We start from the raw sequence: 19,675 nt of genomic DNA on the forward strand, positions 1-19,675 counted from the left end.
AAGGCCCACCAGAAGTTCAGTCCTTTAACACAGAGACAAGAGTAAGCCCAGAGCGAGTGATTTTAAAAGGGGGTGACAACCATGTCATTCTGGGAACCTCGGTACCCAGCTACCAGTCTGCTGCCGTCTCTTCTTCCCCAGAAGTCTCTCTGTACCAGCCTGTACCAGGCTGCCTAGGATCTAGTAAAAGCAGGAGTATTACAACTCCGGTGACTCTGAAAAACCTGACAGCTTGGGGACAGTGCAGGGGTACAGCACTTGTCTTGCACTTGTCTGGCACTGGTCGGACCCCTGTTAACACATACGGTTCTCCCAGCACTGCTAGGATTGATCTGAGCACAGAGCCAGAAATAAGCCCTGAACAGTGGCCCCAGAGTAAAATCAAACATTTATGAATGAAACACTTAAGAGATAGCTGGTACTAAAATAAAAAGTATACAAGTGTAGTGGGGGGAAAAATCGCCCTCTTGTAACTGTCGCTCGGCTCTTATCAACAATGGCAAATGCAAATATTACAGGTCTCTTGCCTATCCCTTCCCCAGTACTTAATATGATTACTAGTTCTACCATTCTCAGGTATAGGTATAGGTATAACAGGTATAGGCTCGAATATTTAAGATTCAATGCAAATTTAGCAACCCCCTGCAAAATGTCACAAATAACCAGATTTTCCCACCTAAGAAATCTTCACTACATAATTACATATAATAATTCACCAGGGAATGCTGCATTCGTGACTCCATGATCTACGTATGCGCTAATGGCAGGAACCACATCACTATGTTACAAAACAGAGGGTATCAGACTAGATTCCTTCAGAGGACCTGGCCGCAGGCTGACCATGCCTAGATGTTTACTCTCTGACCTTTATTTTCCAGATCTGTAAAATACAGATATTACCTCATCTCTAGTTCACAGCTTAAAAAAAATAATACATGTGAAAGCACAGTAAAAACCTGAATGCCATGTAAATGTACGATCACTCGTTCCTATGCATTACCGCAGCAAGCAGTAAGCAGCACGGAGTTGACAGATACATGGTAAGTATCTAGTTGAACAGGTATAGGCTCATTTCCTATTGTATAAATTACATGCTGATTCATATTAACATTGCACTGTAATTTGTGTAACCTGATGACTTCATTAGTAGTGCTCTGCTTTGCTGAATGACATCAACTTAAAGTGTATTATGAAATGTGACAACAGAAAACATTTCTGTTGCTTCTTTTGCTGGTGTTAAGGTTATTACAGTATTTCTGTATTGCCATAATCTAAAAAGTGTGAGCCACCAATGCTATGAACTAGTATCAACATGTTAACAAAATGGTCTTTCCTTTAGGTTTATTGAATTCACCCAAGTGTTGAAAGAACATCCTTCTTTCGGGGAAAGTCAGTGATGTTAAAAATATTATTCACTCTTAAATTCATTTGGAGAGAAGTCATTGGGTTACACCTTGTGGTATTCAAGACTTACTCCTGGCTCTGTGCTCAGGGATAATGCCTCGCAGTGCTGGAGACTGAAGAACAATTGGCTGCATGCAAGACAAGCATCTAACCCCTGCACTATCTCTCTGGCCCTTAAAAATATTACTCTTAATGAAAGACCATAACTTAACTGGCCTCATTAATTTTCTTTTATATTAAGAAAAAATATTCCTAATGATGAGGGCAGATACTTCATTATATCAAGTTAGGTTGACAGTTCTGCCACATGAAGCAGTCTGGGAAGGGTCAAAAATAAAGAGAGAGGGAGAAGAGAGCTTGCTGTAGAAGCCATAACAACACTGAAGATTAAACTTGATGTTCAACAGGTATAGAATATGTTCATGTAAATTATGAAAGGCTGGGCTAGGAAGATAGATCCACGGGCTCAAGCACGTAAGCGTCAGGCTGCGTTCAATCACAGAGCTCCACAACAGCAGTAGCCCCCGAGGAACTACAAAGTACGGTCCCCAAGTCCAAACCCGCATCAGAATTATTGTCTGCTGAAATATTTCTTTAATTTCTTTAGAAAAAATATCATTCAAAGTAGGTATGAAGCAACTTTTCTCTATCTGGAAAAGCTCACATTGTCTCTTGGGCAAATATCTCGTTCTTTCTCCTTTCACATTTCTCTACTAAGCATATTTCTTTAAATAAAATGATTTACTACACACACACACACACACACACACACACACACAAAATTAACAAATGTAAAGAAAGAAGCAGCGCAGAAAGGAGTAAGCAAAAAAGAATGGCTAAGTACCTAAAATGAAAACATGAAAGCTGAATACTGGGAGACAAGCTCATCTTTGACAGTTTTCGTTACGGGCTTTCCTTACCTCTTCTGCCGTACTAATATGTCGCCTCTGAGTTTTCTTGGGGCTCAAAAGGCTTCTACGACATGAACCACTCCAGGATGGACTTGGAACTGGCTTAATAGGAAAAGATTTTTCATATGCAGACACATGGCAATGATGGTTTGACTTCCCCGCAAAAGTGTTTGCCAATCCACTAAAATAAAAGTTTGTGAGAAAAGTAACAATAAATAAGAACATCTAACCTACGACTTTCACTTTTAAGGTACAGCAAAAGCAAGACATAGCAAGTAGAATTATAGATATACCATTTCAGGGAAATTGTAGACAACATGAGCTGCTACATCCAGTTCTGTCACTTATGAGCTCTTAGTGGTGTCAAATTATTTAATTACCAAGCAACTACAATTTTATTTCTTATCCTCATAATCTCCAAGTTCCTTTGGTGAGGAATGAACGGGATCGTGGGGCCAGAATAATACTGCAATGGACAGGATTCTTGCCTTGCACGTGGCCGACCATGTTGCGTTCCCGGCACTCTATAATATGGCACCCTGAGCACCACCAGAAATGATCCCTGAGCAGAGCCAGGATTTAAGTCCCGAGCACCATCGGTGACCCCAGAACAAAAACAAAGAAGAAACAGAGTCTGTGTGGTATAGCTGTTGGTGCAGCTACGAGACCTGGGAAAACAGAAACTGTTATGCGACCCAGGGCTGATGGTTTCAAGACAAGCACACCATGGATAAGCTGGGAGGGGCCATCCAATGCGGTCACGTACTTATGGTCACATGGCAAAATTTATTAAGCGAGGATAATAGTCAGGCAGGGGCAGAAAAGAACGCATTATGTTCGAATCCTTAAATGGGAAGAGGAAGGGGAATCTATGGCTTATAAGGGCTCAATGGGACGAAGTGTCACACGGTGTCACGGGGCTTATGAGCTAATGCAGAGAAGGCGCAGCTTTGCAGACACTACAGGTGTCCACTCTCCCTCTCTCCAACCTTGGCCGCAGGCAGCTGTAAGGCCACTGAGCCATGCTGGTTGCTGGGGAATGCTGGTTCCCCTGGCAACAGCTCACCCTCTCAGGCCAGGACTCAGGGTCTCTCTACACAAGCCCAGCAGTCAAGATGCTTAGGAAGCTGCGCCAGGTGGAACTCCGACAGTGTGGCATGGCAGATAGCATGTCAGATTAGAATATTTGTGAACTAAATATGTTAACACAAACATGTGCTTTCTACTTTAAGCAGCTCCCTCCTCCAAGACCTCTGGAGGAAATGGATAAAACTGAAGACATTTAACGAAGTTCTTATCGCTATTATTACAGCAAGTCTGAAGTACCAGCCCTCAGCATAATGGCAATTTTCTTTTTCTTTCTTTCTTTTTTTTTTTTTGGCTGAGGTCACAAAATACAGAGTTGAATAAATTGAACTCAATAAAATCGGTTCTTAAAATCAGTATGTGTAATCTGGACCCACATGGAATCAGAACAGGCCTAAAGAAAACGAAAGCAGCACATGTTCCCCGACTCTTCCGATGTATGGTTTCTATGTGAGTCAGAGTGGAGAAAGAAGCAAGAACTCCTAACTTCAGGAATGAGCTTCTTCTCACATGAAGAAAAGATGCAGAACGAAAATGGCAAGGGCAACATTCTTTGGTAAAGGTGTACTACGTTTTGCATGTCTCTTAAATTTATGCTTCCTAGAATAAGACAGTGTGTTTGCTACAAGAGATGACTTTTTAAAAGTAACGCAAAAAGGGAGGCTGAGGAGACAGTACAGCAGGTAGGGTACTTGTTTTGCTGACAATGATCTTGGTTCAATCCCCAGCACTCATATAGTCCCCTGAGCACCGTCCGAAGTGAACCCCAAGTGCAGAATCAGCAGCTCTGGGCATAGCTTAGTGTGCTTCCCACCTCAAAGATGAGGCCGTCTTGCAATACCAAAAAAAAAAATAATAATAATCCTACCAACAATTAAGGGCAAACACCTTACAAGAATAAGTCCCTGAGAGCAATTCCTACCAATAATTAATAAGATTGAGTGGGACACAGAAGTAAGCCTGAGAAAATAAGCACTAATAATCTGAACATTAAAAGAACGATGATTTGGGCTGAAGAGATGGAGGAGTTAAGGTGCATGCCTTACAAAAGACGGCCATGGTTTGATCCTAGTCCACGTGGCTCCCTGCGTACCACCAGATGCAACCCTGGGAGCCCCCTGGCACCACTCAGTACTGCCTGGCTGGAGCTGCACTCTATCCAAGACCACTGCGTTGAACCACTGGCTCAGCAAGTTAGGAATCCTCAGTAGAGGCTTCCTGAGCGCCACATGAGTTCTATCTCCCCGCAAATAAAAAGAATGATAACTCTGGTTTAAAACACAAGGAACCCACAATGGCAGAACCAGAAAAACTAACTTGAACCACATGAAGTGGCCATTCAAAAACTAACTTTGAGTATCAGTAATGAAAAAAAGCTAATCATTACTCCGTTCCTACTAGGAAATATATTCGAGGACAACAAAATATTCCCAGTTAATCACGGAAATAACCTTTCCTTCATAGCTGAGTGGCAATTAATATGTGAAAAAGATATAATAAAATCAGAAAAATGCTATTTCATAAAATGCTATAAAATCGCCATTATGTGAAGGTAGAAACCTAATTGTTAATATCAATTGATATTAGAAACCATTAAAGCTGATGTGAAACTTGTCACTCACATTAATACCCAAATAACATCATTTAGGTTTATCCCTGTTGCAGAGGAAAAACCTAACTACAGAAATTAAACCTAACTATACACCAAACTGTATCTCCATAATTCAGAGGTCAATTCACTATTACTAATGACAGAAGATGTGATCACTGTACGTTTCCTAATATTTTATAAGTCAAAAATCTAATTTGCATAGAGGGATAAGAACAAAAGAAGGGACTAGAGAGAGTACAGCAGATAAGGCACCTGCCTTCCATGTGGCCACCCCTCCGGGAGAAATGGCCGAGTGCAGAGCCCCAGAAGAAAGCCCTGTGCACATACGGGCGAGGCCCAAGAACACAAGAAGTCGGGGCGGGTGAAGGCCCGGGGGTGGGGGACCAGAGACGGCGTCTAGTAGGCAGGGGGTCTGCCTTGCCCACAGCTGGCTGAGGTTTGACCACAGGGTTTCTCAAGCACCTCCAGGACTGGTCAGGAGCAAGCCCAGAGCGCAGCAGGGCGTGGCTCCAAAACAAAACAAACAATGAAGCAGAATTGGAAAGGGGCTGTCGCTGGAACGAAAGATTTTGTCTGTAGAGAAGCACCTGCATGGGGGAGGGGGTCTTCGGGACCTGGCGGAGGGAAGCAGCTCTCTGCTGGTGGGTGTGGGGTCAAAATGATGGATGCATTAAAAGTATAATTAACAGTATTATAATCTTAGTGCTGCAACAAAAATGATTTAAAAAATTTAGGGTGCAGGGGGTATATTATAGATTATATAGAATATGGATAATAACTACGAGATGCAAGCTCAGATTAATATTGATTTGGACAAACTACTGTGTCCACTAGAAATTTCTAAAAATTTCTAAAACACAGTTCAGTGATAAAATATTTTTCCTGAATTTGAAGACTAGAAATCAGATTATAAAAGATTATGTACAGTTATAAAGCTATTTTTTAAAATTTGTAAATCCATAGAAAAAATATCTAGAAGGATCTGTACCAAGATATTATGGCAATGTGGTACCTTTGCGCGCTTTTTGGAGGTTCTAGCAGGGGAGCGCAGCTACTCACATACCCTTGACCAAAAACCGGTCCATCCCTATTCGGGGAAGGCCGACCTCTTCGACTGAGCACACAGCTTCGGGAGGGATGCACACGGAGAGGTGCAGGAGGAAGGGGACACCTGCCTAGCCAGCCAGATCAGCCGAATCAACCCTGGTGATCAACGGGGTGACAGATGTCGCAGCCAGATTGTCTTCACATTCACGGGCTGGAGCGATAGCACAGCGGTAGGACATTTATTTGCCTTGTGCGCGGCCAGCCAGGCCAAGCAGGGTTCGATTCCTCCACCCCTCTCGGAGAACCTATCTCACCCCGACGAAAAAGCCTGGCAAGCTCCCTAAGACGAATTCGATATGCCAAAAAACAGTAACAACAAGTCTCACAATGGAGACGTTACTGGGCGCTCTCGAGCAAATCGATGAACAACGGGAGGACAGTGCTACAGGTACCTTTATTTTTATTTATCTGTACTTTATAATGTTTTGAAAGCATATGTACAACTTCTGCAGTGTTACTCTTTAATACAAAATAACATATAAGCCAAAGTCTAAATATCATACACTTTACATAGAAGAGAAAAGAGAGAGAAAAAAGCACCAAAAAAAGTTTGAAAGGAAACACACCAAAGAGGTACTCGTAAGTTTTACTATCATGTTCTCATTTTTATAATGAGGATGTATGAATGAGTTCTTGTACGATTTTTAAAAGATTAAGTTGAGGACTGGATAGTACAGGGTTTAAAGAATGTGCCTTGTATGCAGGAGACCCTAATTCAATCCCCTGCACTGCATATGATCTCCCAAGAGCACTGCCAGGGGTGATCCTTAAACAGAGTCAGGAACAAGCCCTGAGGACTGCCGAGTGTGGCTCAATCCCCCGCATCCCCACTCCCCCAAAAAGTAAAGAAAAAAATTAATTGGGAAAGATGACTCTTGGATAGTACTGAAACATATTACTGCTTGTATAGCCCGTGTGTTGAAAAAGCTATCTTGCGTGTCTGTGATTTCAACTACCAGAAAGCTTAGCATAGATTAAGCAGAAAATGAAATGATCCAATATGCCTAAAATGAATCAAAGTTGACTTTTATTTATTTTGGTTTTGGGGGTCAAATCCAGAAGTACACAGAGGCTGCTCTTCAGCTCATTGCTTGGGAGTCCTCTCTGGTGGGGTTTGGGGTGCCACGAAACGTTATGCCCTCCCATACACAAAGCATGCACTCCGGCCTTTTGAACCACCTCACAGACCCAGGAGATTCTTAACTGTCATAAGTAGTATTACAAAAAGAAGCATTTTACTTTTATTATTATAACAGTGTAGGTAGGGCTTATGAATTTGGCCTAAGTATAATCAGTTCTTCATGAGTTGATTTTCTAAGAAATAGCTTAGGAGTTGGGGCTGGAGCGATAGCACAGTGGGTAGGGTGTCTGCTTTGCATGTAGCCGCCCTTGGTTCGATTCCCAGCATCCCATATGGTCCCCAGAGCACCGCCAGGAGTGATTCCTGAGTGCAGAGCCAGGAGTAATCCCTGAGCATTGCCAGGTATAACCCAAGAAGCAAAAAAAAAAAAAAAAAAAAAAAGCTTAGCTGACTTAATTTAACTTAAAGAGATGCTTTAAGTCAAATCCCTTCTCATGTAAGTCTGTAAAATGAGCTAGTTTCATTGCTACTAAAGCTACAGAAATAAGAAAACTCACCTTAAGATACTTAATAGCCGCAGTGATCCAGATGAGCCCTCAATATTTCCCTCAAAAACTCTCTCCTCTAATTAGTAGCGTTTGTCTGTCACCAAAATTCAACACCAAGAAAGTTAAGAGTTGAAATGGGTCTGTCTGTTTTTTTGGTGTTTAGGTCAAAATAAGGTGCCAATCTTTCAAAATGCCATTGTAACAGCTGTCTTATAACCACTTTTTCTTATATATGAGGTTGGACTTCTAAACTAAGCAGCCAGAATACATACCCAGAGGTCTTTCGGTTTTCGAGGTAAAGACTTCGGCTGTTTCTTGATTTTTGCAAAGCTGATCCAGATGCTGGAGTGGAATTTCTCCACTGGCCATTTGCACTCTTACCAAAGTTTCTTAAGTCTTCTGAGCCGAGGAAACTCTCTGAGGAAGGGTTGTCTAAAACATAAAAATTTGAGTAAGTTAAATACCTTCCACTGGTTCTCCAAAGGACTGCAACCATGTTGAAAATGGTATTCCAAAGTAACGTGGCACTTCATCATGTCTCTCATGGAAGAAAGATCCCAGTCTCAACTGCCAGTAAAGTCTGCAGTAAGGAAATTTTTCTACAAACTATAGTTGATTCTGCCATACTAACCTGAAAATTGATGAAGAAGCTGAATCCTGCCACAGCCATGTGCCTTATCTGCATCAATGTGACTCCGTGGTGTCCACCAAAAGTCAACATTTTACCCCAACTATATCTTGCAAGCACTCCCAGGCCTGGGCCTGAAAGAAGGTAGGCCAGACCAGTAAGAAAAAAGGTGGAGGGCCAAGGAGAATTGTAATTCAAATGAACAACATTTATTGCTTAAGAAGCAGCTGGTTGTCACTTTCCTGTCTTCAGTTACCATGTTCACAGCTTAGGGGTTTTCTCTAGGAGCAGAGAACCTAATTGCTGCTGATTCTGGCTGGCTACTGGCCGGGATGACCCATCTGGTTGGTTCTGGCATGAGAACCTTCAATCATTTCATGTCATAATGATCAGACAAATCAATACTTCAAGATTTGCTACTGCTATCAGACTAAGTGATTTTTCATTTAATTATCTGAATTTGATGACTTGTGGTTTCCGAACAGTGGTAACAGAAACCTCTTCAAGTTTCAGCTAGAAATAAAATAACTTCTGTGCCCACCTCTACTTATCAGAAGGATTAGATCACTTAAAATAGCACCTTGAAAATATGTGAAGTTATAAACTGGAGAGTCAGCAACTGGAAAAATGACAAATAATTCTCTTATTATTGAATACGTGCCCAATATTGACATCAATATTGACATCATTTTGAAGATCCTCTTTCAAAGCATATTAGTATAAAAATTTGCACATTCTATATTTATGCTATTTAACATATTTAATGAAGTTTTTGGAACCCTATCCAAAAAAGACATGTTTCATATATGTGCGTGTGTGTATGTGTGTATACATATGTATATATACACATATATAACCATGAAATAAATCACTTAAGATTTACTAATATATATATGTGTATATATACACACACACATACACATGTATGTTTCAATAGGTCATGATTATCAAGATTTAAGTAAAGAAATTAGAAAAAGGCAGCAGTTAAGGGTGGTATTAGCACAGATAACTTATCAGTAAGTGAGCCTAACCTACTATACTCAAAAGAAATTATAATCTTTCCTTTTGTAACCACTATCTACACCAAACATCTATTTGTATTACTTTAAAGATAGAGCTACAAGGATGATGAAGATGAATCACATTAAAGAATTAAAAAAAAATATTACCTTTGAATACAAAACAGTAACAGCAGTAGTCCTTGACTCACACTTTTTGGGCTAAAATTTGATTAGGAATTAATCTAATCAGAGATGTCTAGGTAAGAAAAAGGTCTGCCAAAAATGTGAATCCTACTGACAGGTATGATATTTGAGTCCAAGGATAGGAAGATTAGCCTCTTGAATAGCATCTGAAGTAGCTTCAGCTTTTAAATGGAAGGGCAAAAGCACAGAACCAGGCACCATTACAGAATCAGGTAGTTCTATCCCCACCCAATAAAATGACTGAATGATATAAGTAAGCAAAGCAGGGAAAGAGTGAGCTGTAGGTTGCAGATGATTTTTTAAGACCAACGTTTAAAGTAGTGTTCTGTCATCACTAATGAATCAATGCTATAAGTGCTACAAATAAGATCACTGTGCACACGTATATACCAACACACGTATCTAAGTAATGAATATATGCAATAAATTTTGTATTTTGAAAAGTTTCTCTGGAGTCACATAGATAGCAGAGGGGTTAAAGTCCTTGCCCTGTATGCAGAGAGCCCTGGCTCAGTTCCAGGCACCACATATGGTCCACCACAACATTGCCAGGGATGAAGCCTGAGCACAGAGACAGGAGCAAGTCCTAAGCACTGCTCTGCATAGCATATAGCATCGTCTTCCAGTTGTTCACTGATTTGCTCGAGCGGGCACCAGAAACATCCCACAACAAATTGTGAGACTTGTTGTTACTGTTTTTGGCATATCGAATACGTCACAGGTAGCATGCCAGGCTTTGCCTTGCGGGCAAGATACTCTCGGTCGCTTTCCAGGCTCTCTGAGAGGGGTGGAGAAATCCAACCTGGGTCGGCTGCGTGCAAGGCAAACACCCTACCCACTGTGCTATCGCTCCAGCCCTACAAAGTGCGGGGCGCGCACACACACACACACACACACACACACACAAATAACACACTGAAGTATGTCGGGTAGCCACTTATCAAAGTTAACCATGAAATGAACTGCTTAAGATTTACTAATTTGAACAATACTCTTAAAACATCTTGCCTACAAAATGTTAATTTGGCAACCTAATTTATTTCCTAAAGATAAAACAGTAATAATGATTCCAAGCATGAGTAAAATAATTTGTCTCAATCTACTTTCCTTGTGTAAAGTACACTTTCATTTTCTAATCAACCTCTTAATAAAAACTCAAACTCCATCACAAAGTCATTAAAGTATTGTATTTTCTCCACTTTCTAAACACTTTTCAGGGCCAAGGATAGACTACAGGGCCTCACACACATAAGACATATGCACTAAACTGTATGACCATACCTAGGTCCAGTAAAGCAGTTAGAAAGTTAAGTTTCAGACCCTAAATACTGAAGTTTTCCTCTTAGTGGAAGAGAAGACAGTCGGCTGAGAGAAGAGTCAGAATAAAATGAAGGCAAGTAAACTGGGACTCTGTTTAATCGGGAGACCAGGCATAAGAAGAGGAAACAGAGCAAGAGCGGTAGTACAGGGGTTTTGGTGCTTGCCTTGCACGCAGTCAACTCGGGTAAATCCCCAGCATCACACTGCGGTCCCCTGAACTACCAGGCGCAATCTCAGAACAGAGCCAGGAGTAAGCCCTGGGCACTGCTTGGAGTGACCAAATCCATCTCCCTCAAAGAAGTGACTGAACATAAAAGTAAATGTGGGGATCATCAGAAAGAAATAACCAAAGGCGATGGCAGAGAGAAAATTCTGTAGGCTGAGATTGGAAAGGACATGACAAAGAAACAAAGCTTTTAAAAGTACAGCACTGTAGCACTGTCCTCCCGCTGTTCATCGATTTGCTCAAGCGGGCCCAGTAACGTCTCCCTTGTGAGACTTGTTACCGTTTTTGTCACATTGAATACACCACGGGGAGCTTGCCAGGCTCTGCCGCGCGGGCAGGGTACTCTTGGTAGCTTGCCGGGCTCTCTGAGAGGACGGGAGGAATCAAACCCAGGTCAGCCGCATGCAAGGCAAATGCCCTACCCGCTGTGCTATCACTACAGTCCTTTAAAAGTATAAGGTTGGGGGCTGGAGCAATAGCACAGCGGGTAGGGCATTTGCCTTGCACGTGGCTGACCCGGGTTCGATTCCCAGCATCCCATATGGTCTCCCGAGCACCGCCACGAGTGATTCCTGAGTGCAAAGCCAGGAGTAACTCCTGAGCATCTCCGGGTGTGACCCAAAAAGCAAACAAAAAAAAAAAGTATAAAGTAAAAAAAAAATACATATGAATGAATTTGAGACTTTCTAAGGGGAAAAAAGTATATAGATTCTTGGCATTCACAAATTCAAATTTCTCATTGTTAAGGAGCAACCTTAGAAATCTGGGAAGAAGTCCTGACCAAAAGTTTGTTTGGCCAGGGACTTATACAATTTGGCTCTCCTTCAGGCTACAATATAAAGAATCAATCTAAGAACTCAGCACCCCCATTTCAGCAAGACTGTTATTTTCTAACAAATTTCTAAAATAACAAGACTTTGTTATTTTCTATTCTTTATTCTTCATCTTGAATAAAAACTGAGTTATGATAAGGATATTTTGCATATAGTTCTTATTAAGCAATTGTTATGTCTATCTAATCAAAATTATAAACCCACAAAAGCTGAGCGCAGACTATGAATAACCTGCCTTTATAAACCATTTATATATTTTAAGATTAATAAACCGCAGGTCTGGAGCGATAGTACAGCGGGTAGGGCGTTTGCCTTGCGCGCCGCCAACCCAAGTTCGATTCCCAGCATCCCTTATGGTCCCCCGTGGACTGCCAGGAGTAATTCCTGAGTGCAGAGCCAGGAGTAACCCCTGTGCATCCATGGGTGTGACCCAAAAAAGCAAAAAAAAATTAATAAACCAGATTTTCAGACTCACTGTCCATCAGAAAGATCTTTTCGATAACTATGATGACAGTTAATTTCTGTGCAAATTAACTGCCCTTTTTCTGTATAAATTACACAATATTCTGTGGAGCCCATTACTACCCAAAAAAAGGCAATTCAGTACCACACACTTATACGACACTTAAGTAAGACTCTAAAAGATCATCATGCTGATGTCTTTTTTAAGGGAGATCTCATCTTCCTGATAAACAATCCTGAGGAGCCAAATAACAATGATTATTTGCATTTCATAGGACCTCAACTAATCCTTAGGAAAATTCCATTGATGAACGTTCAATTATATTATTAGTATTACCAAATTTGTGATTAAAGTGAGAAGATTAAAACAATGAGGAGTGATAAAACATGGGGAGGTTTTTGCCATCCTGGGTTTATTGGCAGGAGGCTAACCACAAAAACACTCTTCGTTTTCCCTGAGACAGAGAAACAAGATGACTGGAAGTCCAAGTCTTAGGAAGGGGCAGAGGGAAAGACAGACAGGCCAGAGGTTAGAAATAGCCTAGAGAATGCTGCCTTCTGTCACGGGTCACAAACTGAACAGGAAGCCCTGGAAATATGCAAGCATGGCTGTGGCAGGTACAGAGAGAAACAAGTAATAAATCCTGCCCTGATGAAAGGACAAGCTTGGGTAAAATTTAATTTTCAGGATTCAAGATTTCGAGCAAAATACACACATTTACATTTTAAATCAATATAAAAAAATATTCTTTACATTACAAACATGGAAGGGAGGGAGGGAGGAAGGGAAGGAGAGAGGGAGGGAGGGAGGGAGGGAGGGAGGGAGGGAGGGAGGGAGGAAGGAAGGAAGGAAGCAAGGAAGGAAGGAAGACAGGCAGGCAGGCAGGCAGGCAAGCAGGCAAAACACAACGGTATTGTTCATTACAATAGCATAATAGATGATGGATTATTCTTCCAATAGGAAACCTGTATCATTAAAATATCCGTGTTTGGTTGAGACTAAAGAAATATTACAGCAACCACACATGTGTGTACAGTGACGATGAGTTCATTAAAATGATGCTTTAGTGGAGAAAATTCCACTTTGCTTTTGTTATTTTTACTTTAGCAATGATAAACACAATAATGTGGAGAAACCTGAAAGGAAAAATTGCCTTGACTCCAAGTAATGTATCATACCTGAATAGTAATTTGGATTATAAGCTGCACTTCTTGTGGAACATGTAAAAGATGGGTCCAAATTTCCTTGTCTGGAAGGTAAAATCTAACAAAGGAGAAGATTTTTCTTAAATCACATTCATAACAAATAAAGTGATAATAATATTTCTCATATTTGCATGTGTTATAAATTAAGCTGCATGTTAATAAAAAAGGAAAAGATACAATTACAAAAATGTGTTAGGCTTACGGAAAAATGAGGACAAAGTACCCACTGTTTCAGTATCATAATCAACTCAAAGGATGTTCATTAGAAGTTAAGTATGAATTCACTGAACCCTGTTCTAAAAGCAAGTTGTACGATATATCAAAGAGGTTGACCAAAATCAACCTGGTTTTATCTATATGCTAATATTTTACCCTCACCCACTTAATTCTCAGCAACTCTGAGATAACTAGTTTAAAAGAATTTGTATGTACGTAATTATGTTATCTGTAAGAACTGTACTTTGTGACACGCTTACCATGGCACCTAACCCAGGTTACCATCCCGAACACCCGTCTTAATTTTAACACAGCAAACAGAATTCCAATATTGGAAGTACTGATTCTGAAAAACTTTACAAATACCCTTGTATTTTCAGTGTGGGATTTAAACCATATGACATAAAAATTTAAGCCAAAACAATTTATTAATTCAGGAAATAAAACTGTTCCTAACCTGATGGTCAGAAAGTGAAAGCTGGTCCTCTGGAAAACCTGTTTGTGACAGGAGATGGGTTTTGCATATGGAGTTATGGTTCACTAAAGTTATTTCTCCAGCATCCATTCTCATCCTATCAGCAATTTCATCTGGGAAAAAGAGTCCAGATTAGTTCAAGTCATATAATTCTTCAAAGACTATTTTCTTACGAATCGATCCTGCTACCTAATTAAAATATTTCCTCCCAAACAGCTCTATACGCAAATAAAAACCTCTTATAAAACCAACCACAAGCAAGAAACTGTGAAACATCATTGGTCATAAAAAGATACCCAAGTGCAGAAGCTAATGAATATAAAACTGTTTGCTAGTAGCCACTAAATAGTTCGCATCACATCACGGTCCTCCCATTGTTCATCGATTTGCTTAGCGGGCCCAGTAACGTCTCCATTGGAGACTTTGTTGTTACTGTGTTTGGCATATCGAATACATCACGGTGGCTTGCCAGGCTCTGCCGCACGTGAGATACTCTCGGTAGCTTGCCGGGCTCTCCGAGAGGGGCGGAGGAATCGAACTCGGGTCAGCCATGTTGGCTGTGTGCAAGGCAAATGCCCTACCGCTGTGCTATCGCTCCAGTCCATAGTTCAAATTTTAAAAAAGAAAAAATCTAAAATGTTCCAAAATTTTTGAGTTTATACAAAATAACTTGTTCAAGTTCTTAAAATAATTTTCAAAAAAAGGTACTTTTAATACTTTAAGTACCAGAAAAATGTTAACTGCATGTTTATTTGGAGGCCACAACTAGCAGTGTTCAGGGTTTACTCCTGGTTCAGTGCTCAGGGATCACTCCTAGAAGTGCTAGGGATCCTTCTGTGGTGCTGGGGACTGAATCTGGGTTGGCCTCATGTAAGGCAAAGGAAATAAAGTTTTGCACTAAGAAATAAATGTTGTTAGGGCCAGGATGATAGTACAGCAGGTAGGATGTTTGCCTTGCATGCAGCTGACTTAAGTTCAATCCACTGCACCCAACATGGTTCAACCAAGCCCCGCCAGGAGTTGATGCCTGAGTACAGAGGCCGTAGTAAGCCCTGAGCATTGCCAGGTGCGGCTCAAAACCCTTCAAAAAGAAAGAAAAAACTAGTGATAAAACTGGTTTCTTTCCTTTATTTTAATTCAAACAGATGCTTTAAAAATTAACAAACCTAGTGGTTGGGGGAGGTGGGATAGGTGAGAAAAGGAACCCTAGGACAAAGAGAGAGGAAAGTGGTCGTTCTGGACCAGGAGTAGGTGCTGGTAAGTCATGCATGATATCCTATCAGTGAACTATTGTAAACCATAGTACCTAAAAGGAAAAAAGAAAAAGTGTCTGTCACAGAAGCGAGCTGGGAGACAGGAAAGGAAGTGGAGACACCGGTGAAGCAATTGGTGCTCTCATGAATAACTTTGCAACTATGTAATTCGGAGAGCCACCAAGAGTATTCCATATGCCAAACACAGTAGCAACAGTAGCAACAAAGTCTCCAATGGAGACGTTACTGGGCCCGCTGGAGCAAATCCACGATCAACGGGAGGGCCTTTACCTTTACCTTTACCTTTACCTTTACCTATGTAATTCAGTGGTTCAACCAAAAAATAAAAAGCTTTTTAATTAATGGAGCTGAATATTATTTTTATGCAAAAGTCAAAGTTATTCATATGACACGTAAGATGTTTTTGTGACAGTCCTACATTTTTTCCTTTCTTTTTTGTTGGAGAGAGGAGTCACTCCCGGCATGCTCAGGGAAATATATGGATGCTGGGGAGGGAACCCGGGTGAACCATGAGCAAGGCAAGCACCTTACTGGCTGTATATCTCAGCACACCCCCTTTTAAACATTTTTTACAAATTGTTTATAATGCTATTAATAATAGTTTCTCATGCAGATCATTTTATCAACCCTCTCCCTCCCAACTCTTTCCCACCAACTCAATTTGCAGGTTAGAGCTCCCATTATGATGCCTATAGACCTCTGTTGTACCATGCTGTGTATCATTAAGCTCAGGTATGACAGAGATCATTCTGTATCGATCCCTTTCCTTCTGAATACACTCAGCATGATCCACTCTAGCTCCATCCACGCTGCTGAAAATAGCATGATTTTGTTCTTACAGCTCTTAGCAGATAACAATTTTCTGTGATAATATAGCAACTGTTTTTTATAACCATGTTTTTAGATCTTTTGTTGCTATAAAAACAAATCAGAGTGGCGGTGCAGTGCCTCCAGCAGGTGAACCTGTACCCAAGGAAGGAGTGCGTCAGCAGCCTGATGGTGCCTCCAGGCTTCCTGAGCCCCCCAAATTGCCGCCGTGCCTCTGGCCGAACCACAAAAACTTGGGACCAAGTTTCCTGAGAAATTAAAGGGCTAAAAGTTTGGTACGTGGAAGCTTCACCCACAAACCAACTCTGGCTTAGCTATATGAGCTCATTTATTGGCCTTGCTTCAGAGACCCAAAAATAAGTCTTGAAAAAGATCAAAAGCTGAAGTTAATCTCAGACCCGCACAAATCTGAACAGAACAGGGTACACTGGAGGGAGACAGGTTTGCCTGGTGTCTGCCCATACGGAGCACCTGGCAGTCACTTGCTTCCACAATCCAAAATCACTGCCCTGCCCCTGGCCGGACTCCACTGTCTCAGGACAGACCTCACCGAGATATAATCTGCTGAAAATTCAGATATGCGGGTTTTGTGACTGAAACTTCAGGCTTTCTCAGGTTCAAGATGGACTACCTCCCCCCACTTGCCCGTACTCCTGGAAGCACTGGCAGTCACTCCCACGAACTAACTCCCATAAGTTCTTCAACCAGCCTTGCTTCAGAGACCCATAAATAAATCCTGAAAGAGATCAAAATCCACAGTTAATCTTGGGCCTGCGAAAGGCTGAACAGACCAGGGCAAATCAGAGGGGAGCAGGTCAACCTGGTGCCCACCCAAGCAGAGCCTCCAGCAATTACTTGCTTCCGCAATCCAAAATTGCCTCCATGCCCCTGAATGGACTCCATCGTCTTGGGATGGACCTCACTGAGATATATTCTGCTGATAATTTGGATTTTGTGACTGAAATCTCCGGCCTTTCTCAGGGTTGGGATGGGCTATCTACCCCCATTTCCCTGTACTTCTGGAGTCTTGCCAGTCAGGTCCATACCTCAAAGCTGCCAGCCATTTAAAAAAGTTACTCCAGCCTTACCTTCCTGATAAAAATACTGAACGCCCTGAACAAACACAATGAACTCTTAGTAACTGTATCGCAAACCATAATGCACAAAAGGAAAAGAGAAAGAAGAAAAGTGCCCACCATATAGGTAGAATCTTGCTGGGGATGATGGGAAGAAATGTACACTGGTGGAGTGATTGGGTGCTGGATCACTATAAGACTGAAACTCAGTTATGAACAGCTTTGTAATGATCTCACAAAATTCAATTAAAAAAAAAACATTGGGGCTGGAGTGACAGCACAGCGGGTAGGACATTTGCCTTGCACGCACCTGACCCGGGTTCAATTCCCAGTATCCCATATGGTACCCTGAGCTACTGTCAGGAGTAATTCTTGAGTGCGGAGCCAGAAGCAACCCCCGTGCATCGCCAGGTGTGACACAAAAAGGAAAAAAAAAAAGAAAAAATCAGAACAATGAACTCAGTAACTCAAATGACTTACACAGATATTGGTAATGAGAGGAAAAAGAAAACAAATGACTGGGGAAAGAAAAGATTAAACTAAGAAAAAAATATAAATAAGAAAAAGAAAATAAAGTAAAAGAAGACTATAGTAAATTTAAATCTAAGTGCATAGATTTTTCAACCTATTTTGAATGGTTACTAGTCCCGACCTTTTATTTATTCTTTACAGACTATGAGTAAGTACTCTGAATAGTGGAAAATGTTTATTCTAAATTCTCAATCTTACTAGCAATGTGAAATTTAAAATTTACCTTAATCAGGAGGAGCGGGCTGGAGCGATAGCACAGCGGTAGGGCGTTTGCCTTGCACGCAGCCTACATGGCCGACCCGAGTTCGATTCCTCCGCCCCTCTCGGAGAGCCCGGCAAGCTACCGAGAGTATCTCGCCCACACGGCAGAGCCTGGCAAGCTCCCTGTGACGTATTCGATATGTCAGACACAGTAACAACAAAGTCTCCAATGGAGACGTTACTGGGCCCGCTCGAGCAAATTGATGATCAACGGGAGGGCCTTTATCTTTACCTTTACCTTAATCAGGAGCACTCCTAACCACTTCTGATTTGCTGCTTCCTGATTGGAACTGATAAAAAGTGTAAATAAACTCAAAATTAAAGCAAGATTTATTTTTGGCTTAATCAAATGAATTTCATATAGGAGTCAGTACAGCAGCATACATAAAGGCCAAGGAATCTGGAGCCAAGTTTCCCAAATTTAAATGAAGTCATAGTTGTGTGATACTAGGCAAGTTTCCTAACCTCTGAATCTGTTTCCTTGTTGACAGAAATGGAATAGTAATAATGCCTGCAACATTAAGTACTATTATGGACACCTAAAAATTAAGTGAATAAATGTAGTTTAAGTACTTAGAAAGAAGCCTGCATGTAGTATTTTGTATTGTATATGTGACACTATCAACATGCTTTAAAGTGCTGTTACAGAAAGGCAAACCAAAGGAAAGCTCTTGGTAACAGTATTGCATAACAAACTCGCTTAAAATTATTACTAAACATAAAGATGCAAATATGGAAAATAATAGGAAACACCACTTCTATTCCAGCTTAATTAATCAGAGCAACTAAAAGGAATGAATGACTTACCCATGTCAGGTCTTTTCACATCACTGATTTTTAGCAATGATATAAAATCCTATAAAAGAAGGAAACTAAATGTTACATACAAAACATCTTCATAGTATTATAAAAAAAAGGAAGCTACCCAAAAGTGAGGTGTGAATTCATAGTAGAAAAAAATATGATTATAAAAGGAAGTTTCTTGATGAGAAGATAATGGAATTAAAACTAGATTGAGGTAGATTTCAAACATTCCTGCAACCAGTGCTATACAGAATATATAAACAGAAATATAAACTATCAGCAAAATCATAAAATATTAGAAAAATTAGAAATCAGCCCTTTAGATATTTCGTTGCTTAAGATCACAAAATTAAAAAGTAAAAGTAAAGGCCCTCCCGTTGATCTTCAATTTGCTCGAGTGGGCCCAGTAACGTCTCCATTGGAGACTTTGTTGTTACTGTGTCTGGCATATCGAATACTCTCGGTAGCTTGCCGGGCTCTCCGAGAGGGGCAGAGGAATCGAACTCGGGTCGGCCTTGTTGGCTGCATGCAAGGCAGACGCCCTACCCGCTGTGCTATAGAATATACAAATGCTGATTTAC

At 41.0% G+C, this 19,675-nt stretch overlaps 1 protein-coding gene across 2 annotated transcripts in view; it reads right to left on the reverse strand.

Annotated features, from left to right (window-relative positions):
• SENP1 (SUMO specific peptidase 1) overlaps window positions 1-19,270 on the reverse strand; it is a 57,628-nt gene extending 38,358 nt beyond the window's left edge. The window contains exons 1-5 of one of the 2 annotated variants that reach the window (XR_008793009.1): window positions 19,098-19,270; window positions 14,303-14,433; window positions 13,603-13,687; window positions 8,022-8,181; window positions 2,325-2,496 (exon numbers count right to left, since the gene is read on the reverse strand). Coding sequence is in view for 1 of the 2 variants with exons in the window: in XM_056117802.1 (XP_055973777.1) it covers window positions 2,325-2,496; window positions 8,022-8,181; window positions 13,603-13,687; window positions 14,303-14,433; window positions 19,098-19,101 (552 nt within the window). In the remaining variant the exon portion in view is untranslated. The remainder of the gene's footprint in view (window positions 1-2,324; window positions 2,497-8,021; window positions 8,182-13,602; window positions 13,688-14,302; window positions 14,434-19,097) is intronic. The other variant, XM_056117802.1, reaches the window with a different exon arrangement.
• Between the last annotated feature and the right edge of the window lie 405 nt (window positions 19,271-19,675).

Source organism: Sorex fumeus, unplaced genomic scaffold, assembly GCF_029834395.1.
Source record: "Sorex fumeus unplaced genomic scaffold, SorFum_2.1 ptg000036l, whole genome shotgun sequence".
In the NCBI taxonomy this organism is placed as follows: Eukaryota; Metazoa; Chordata; class Mammalia; order Eulipotyphla; family Soricidae; genus Sorex; species Sorex fumeus.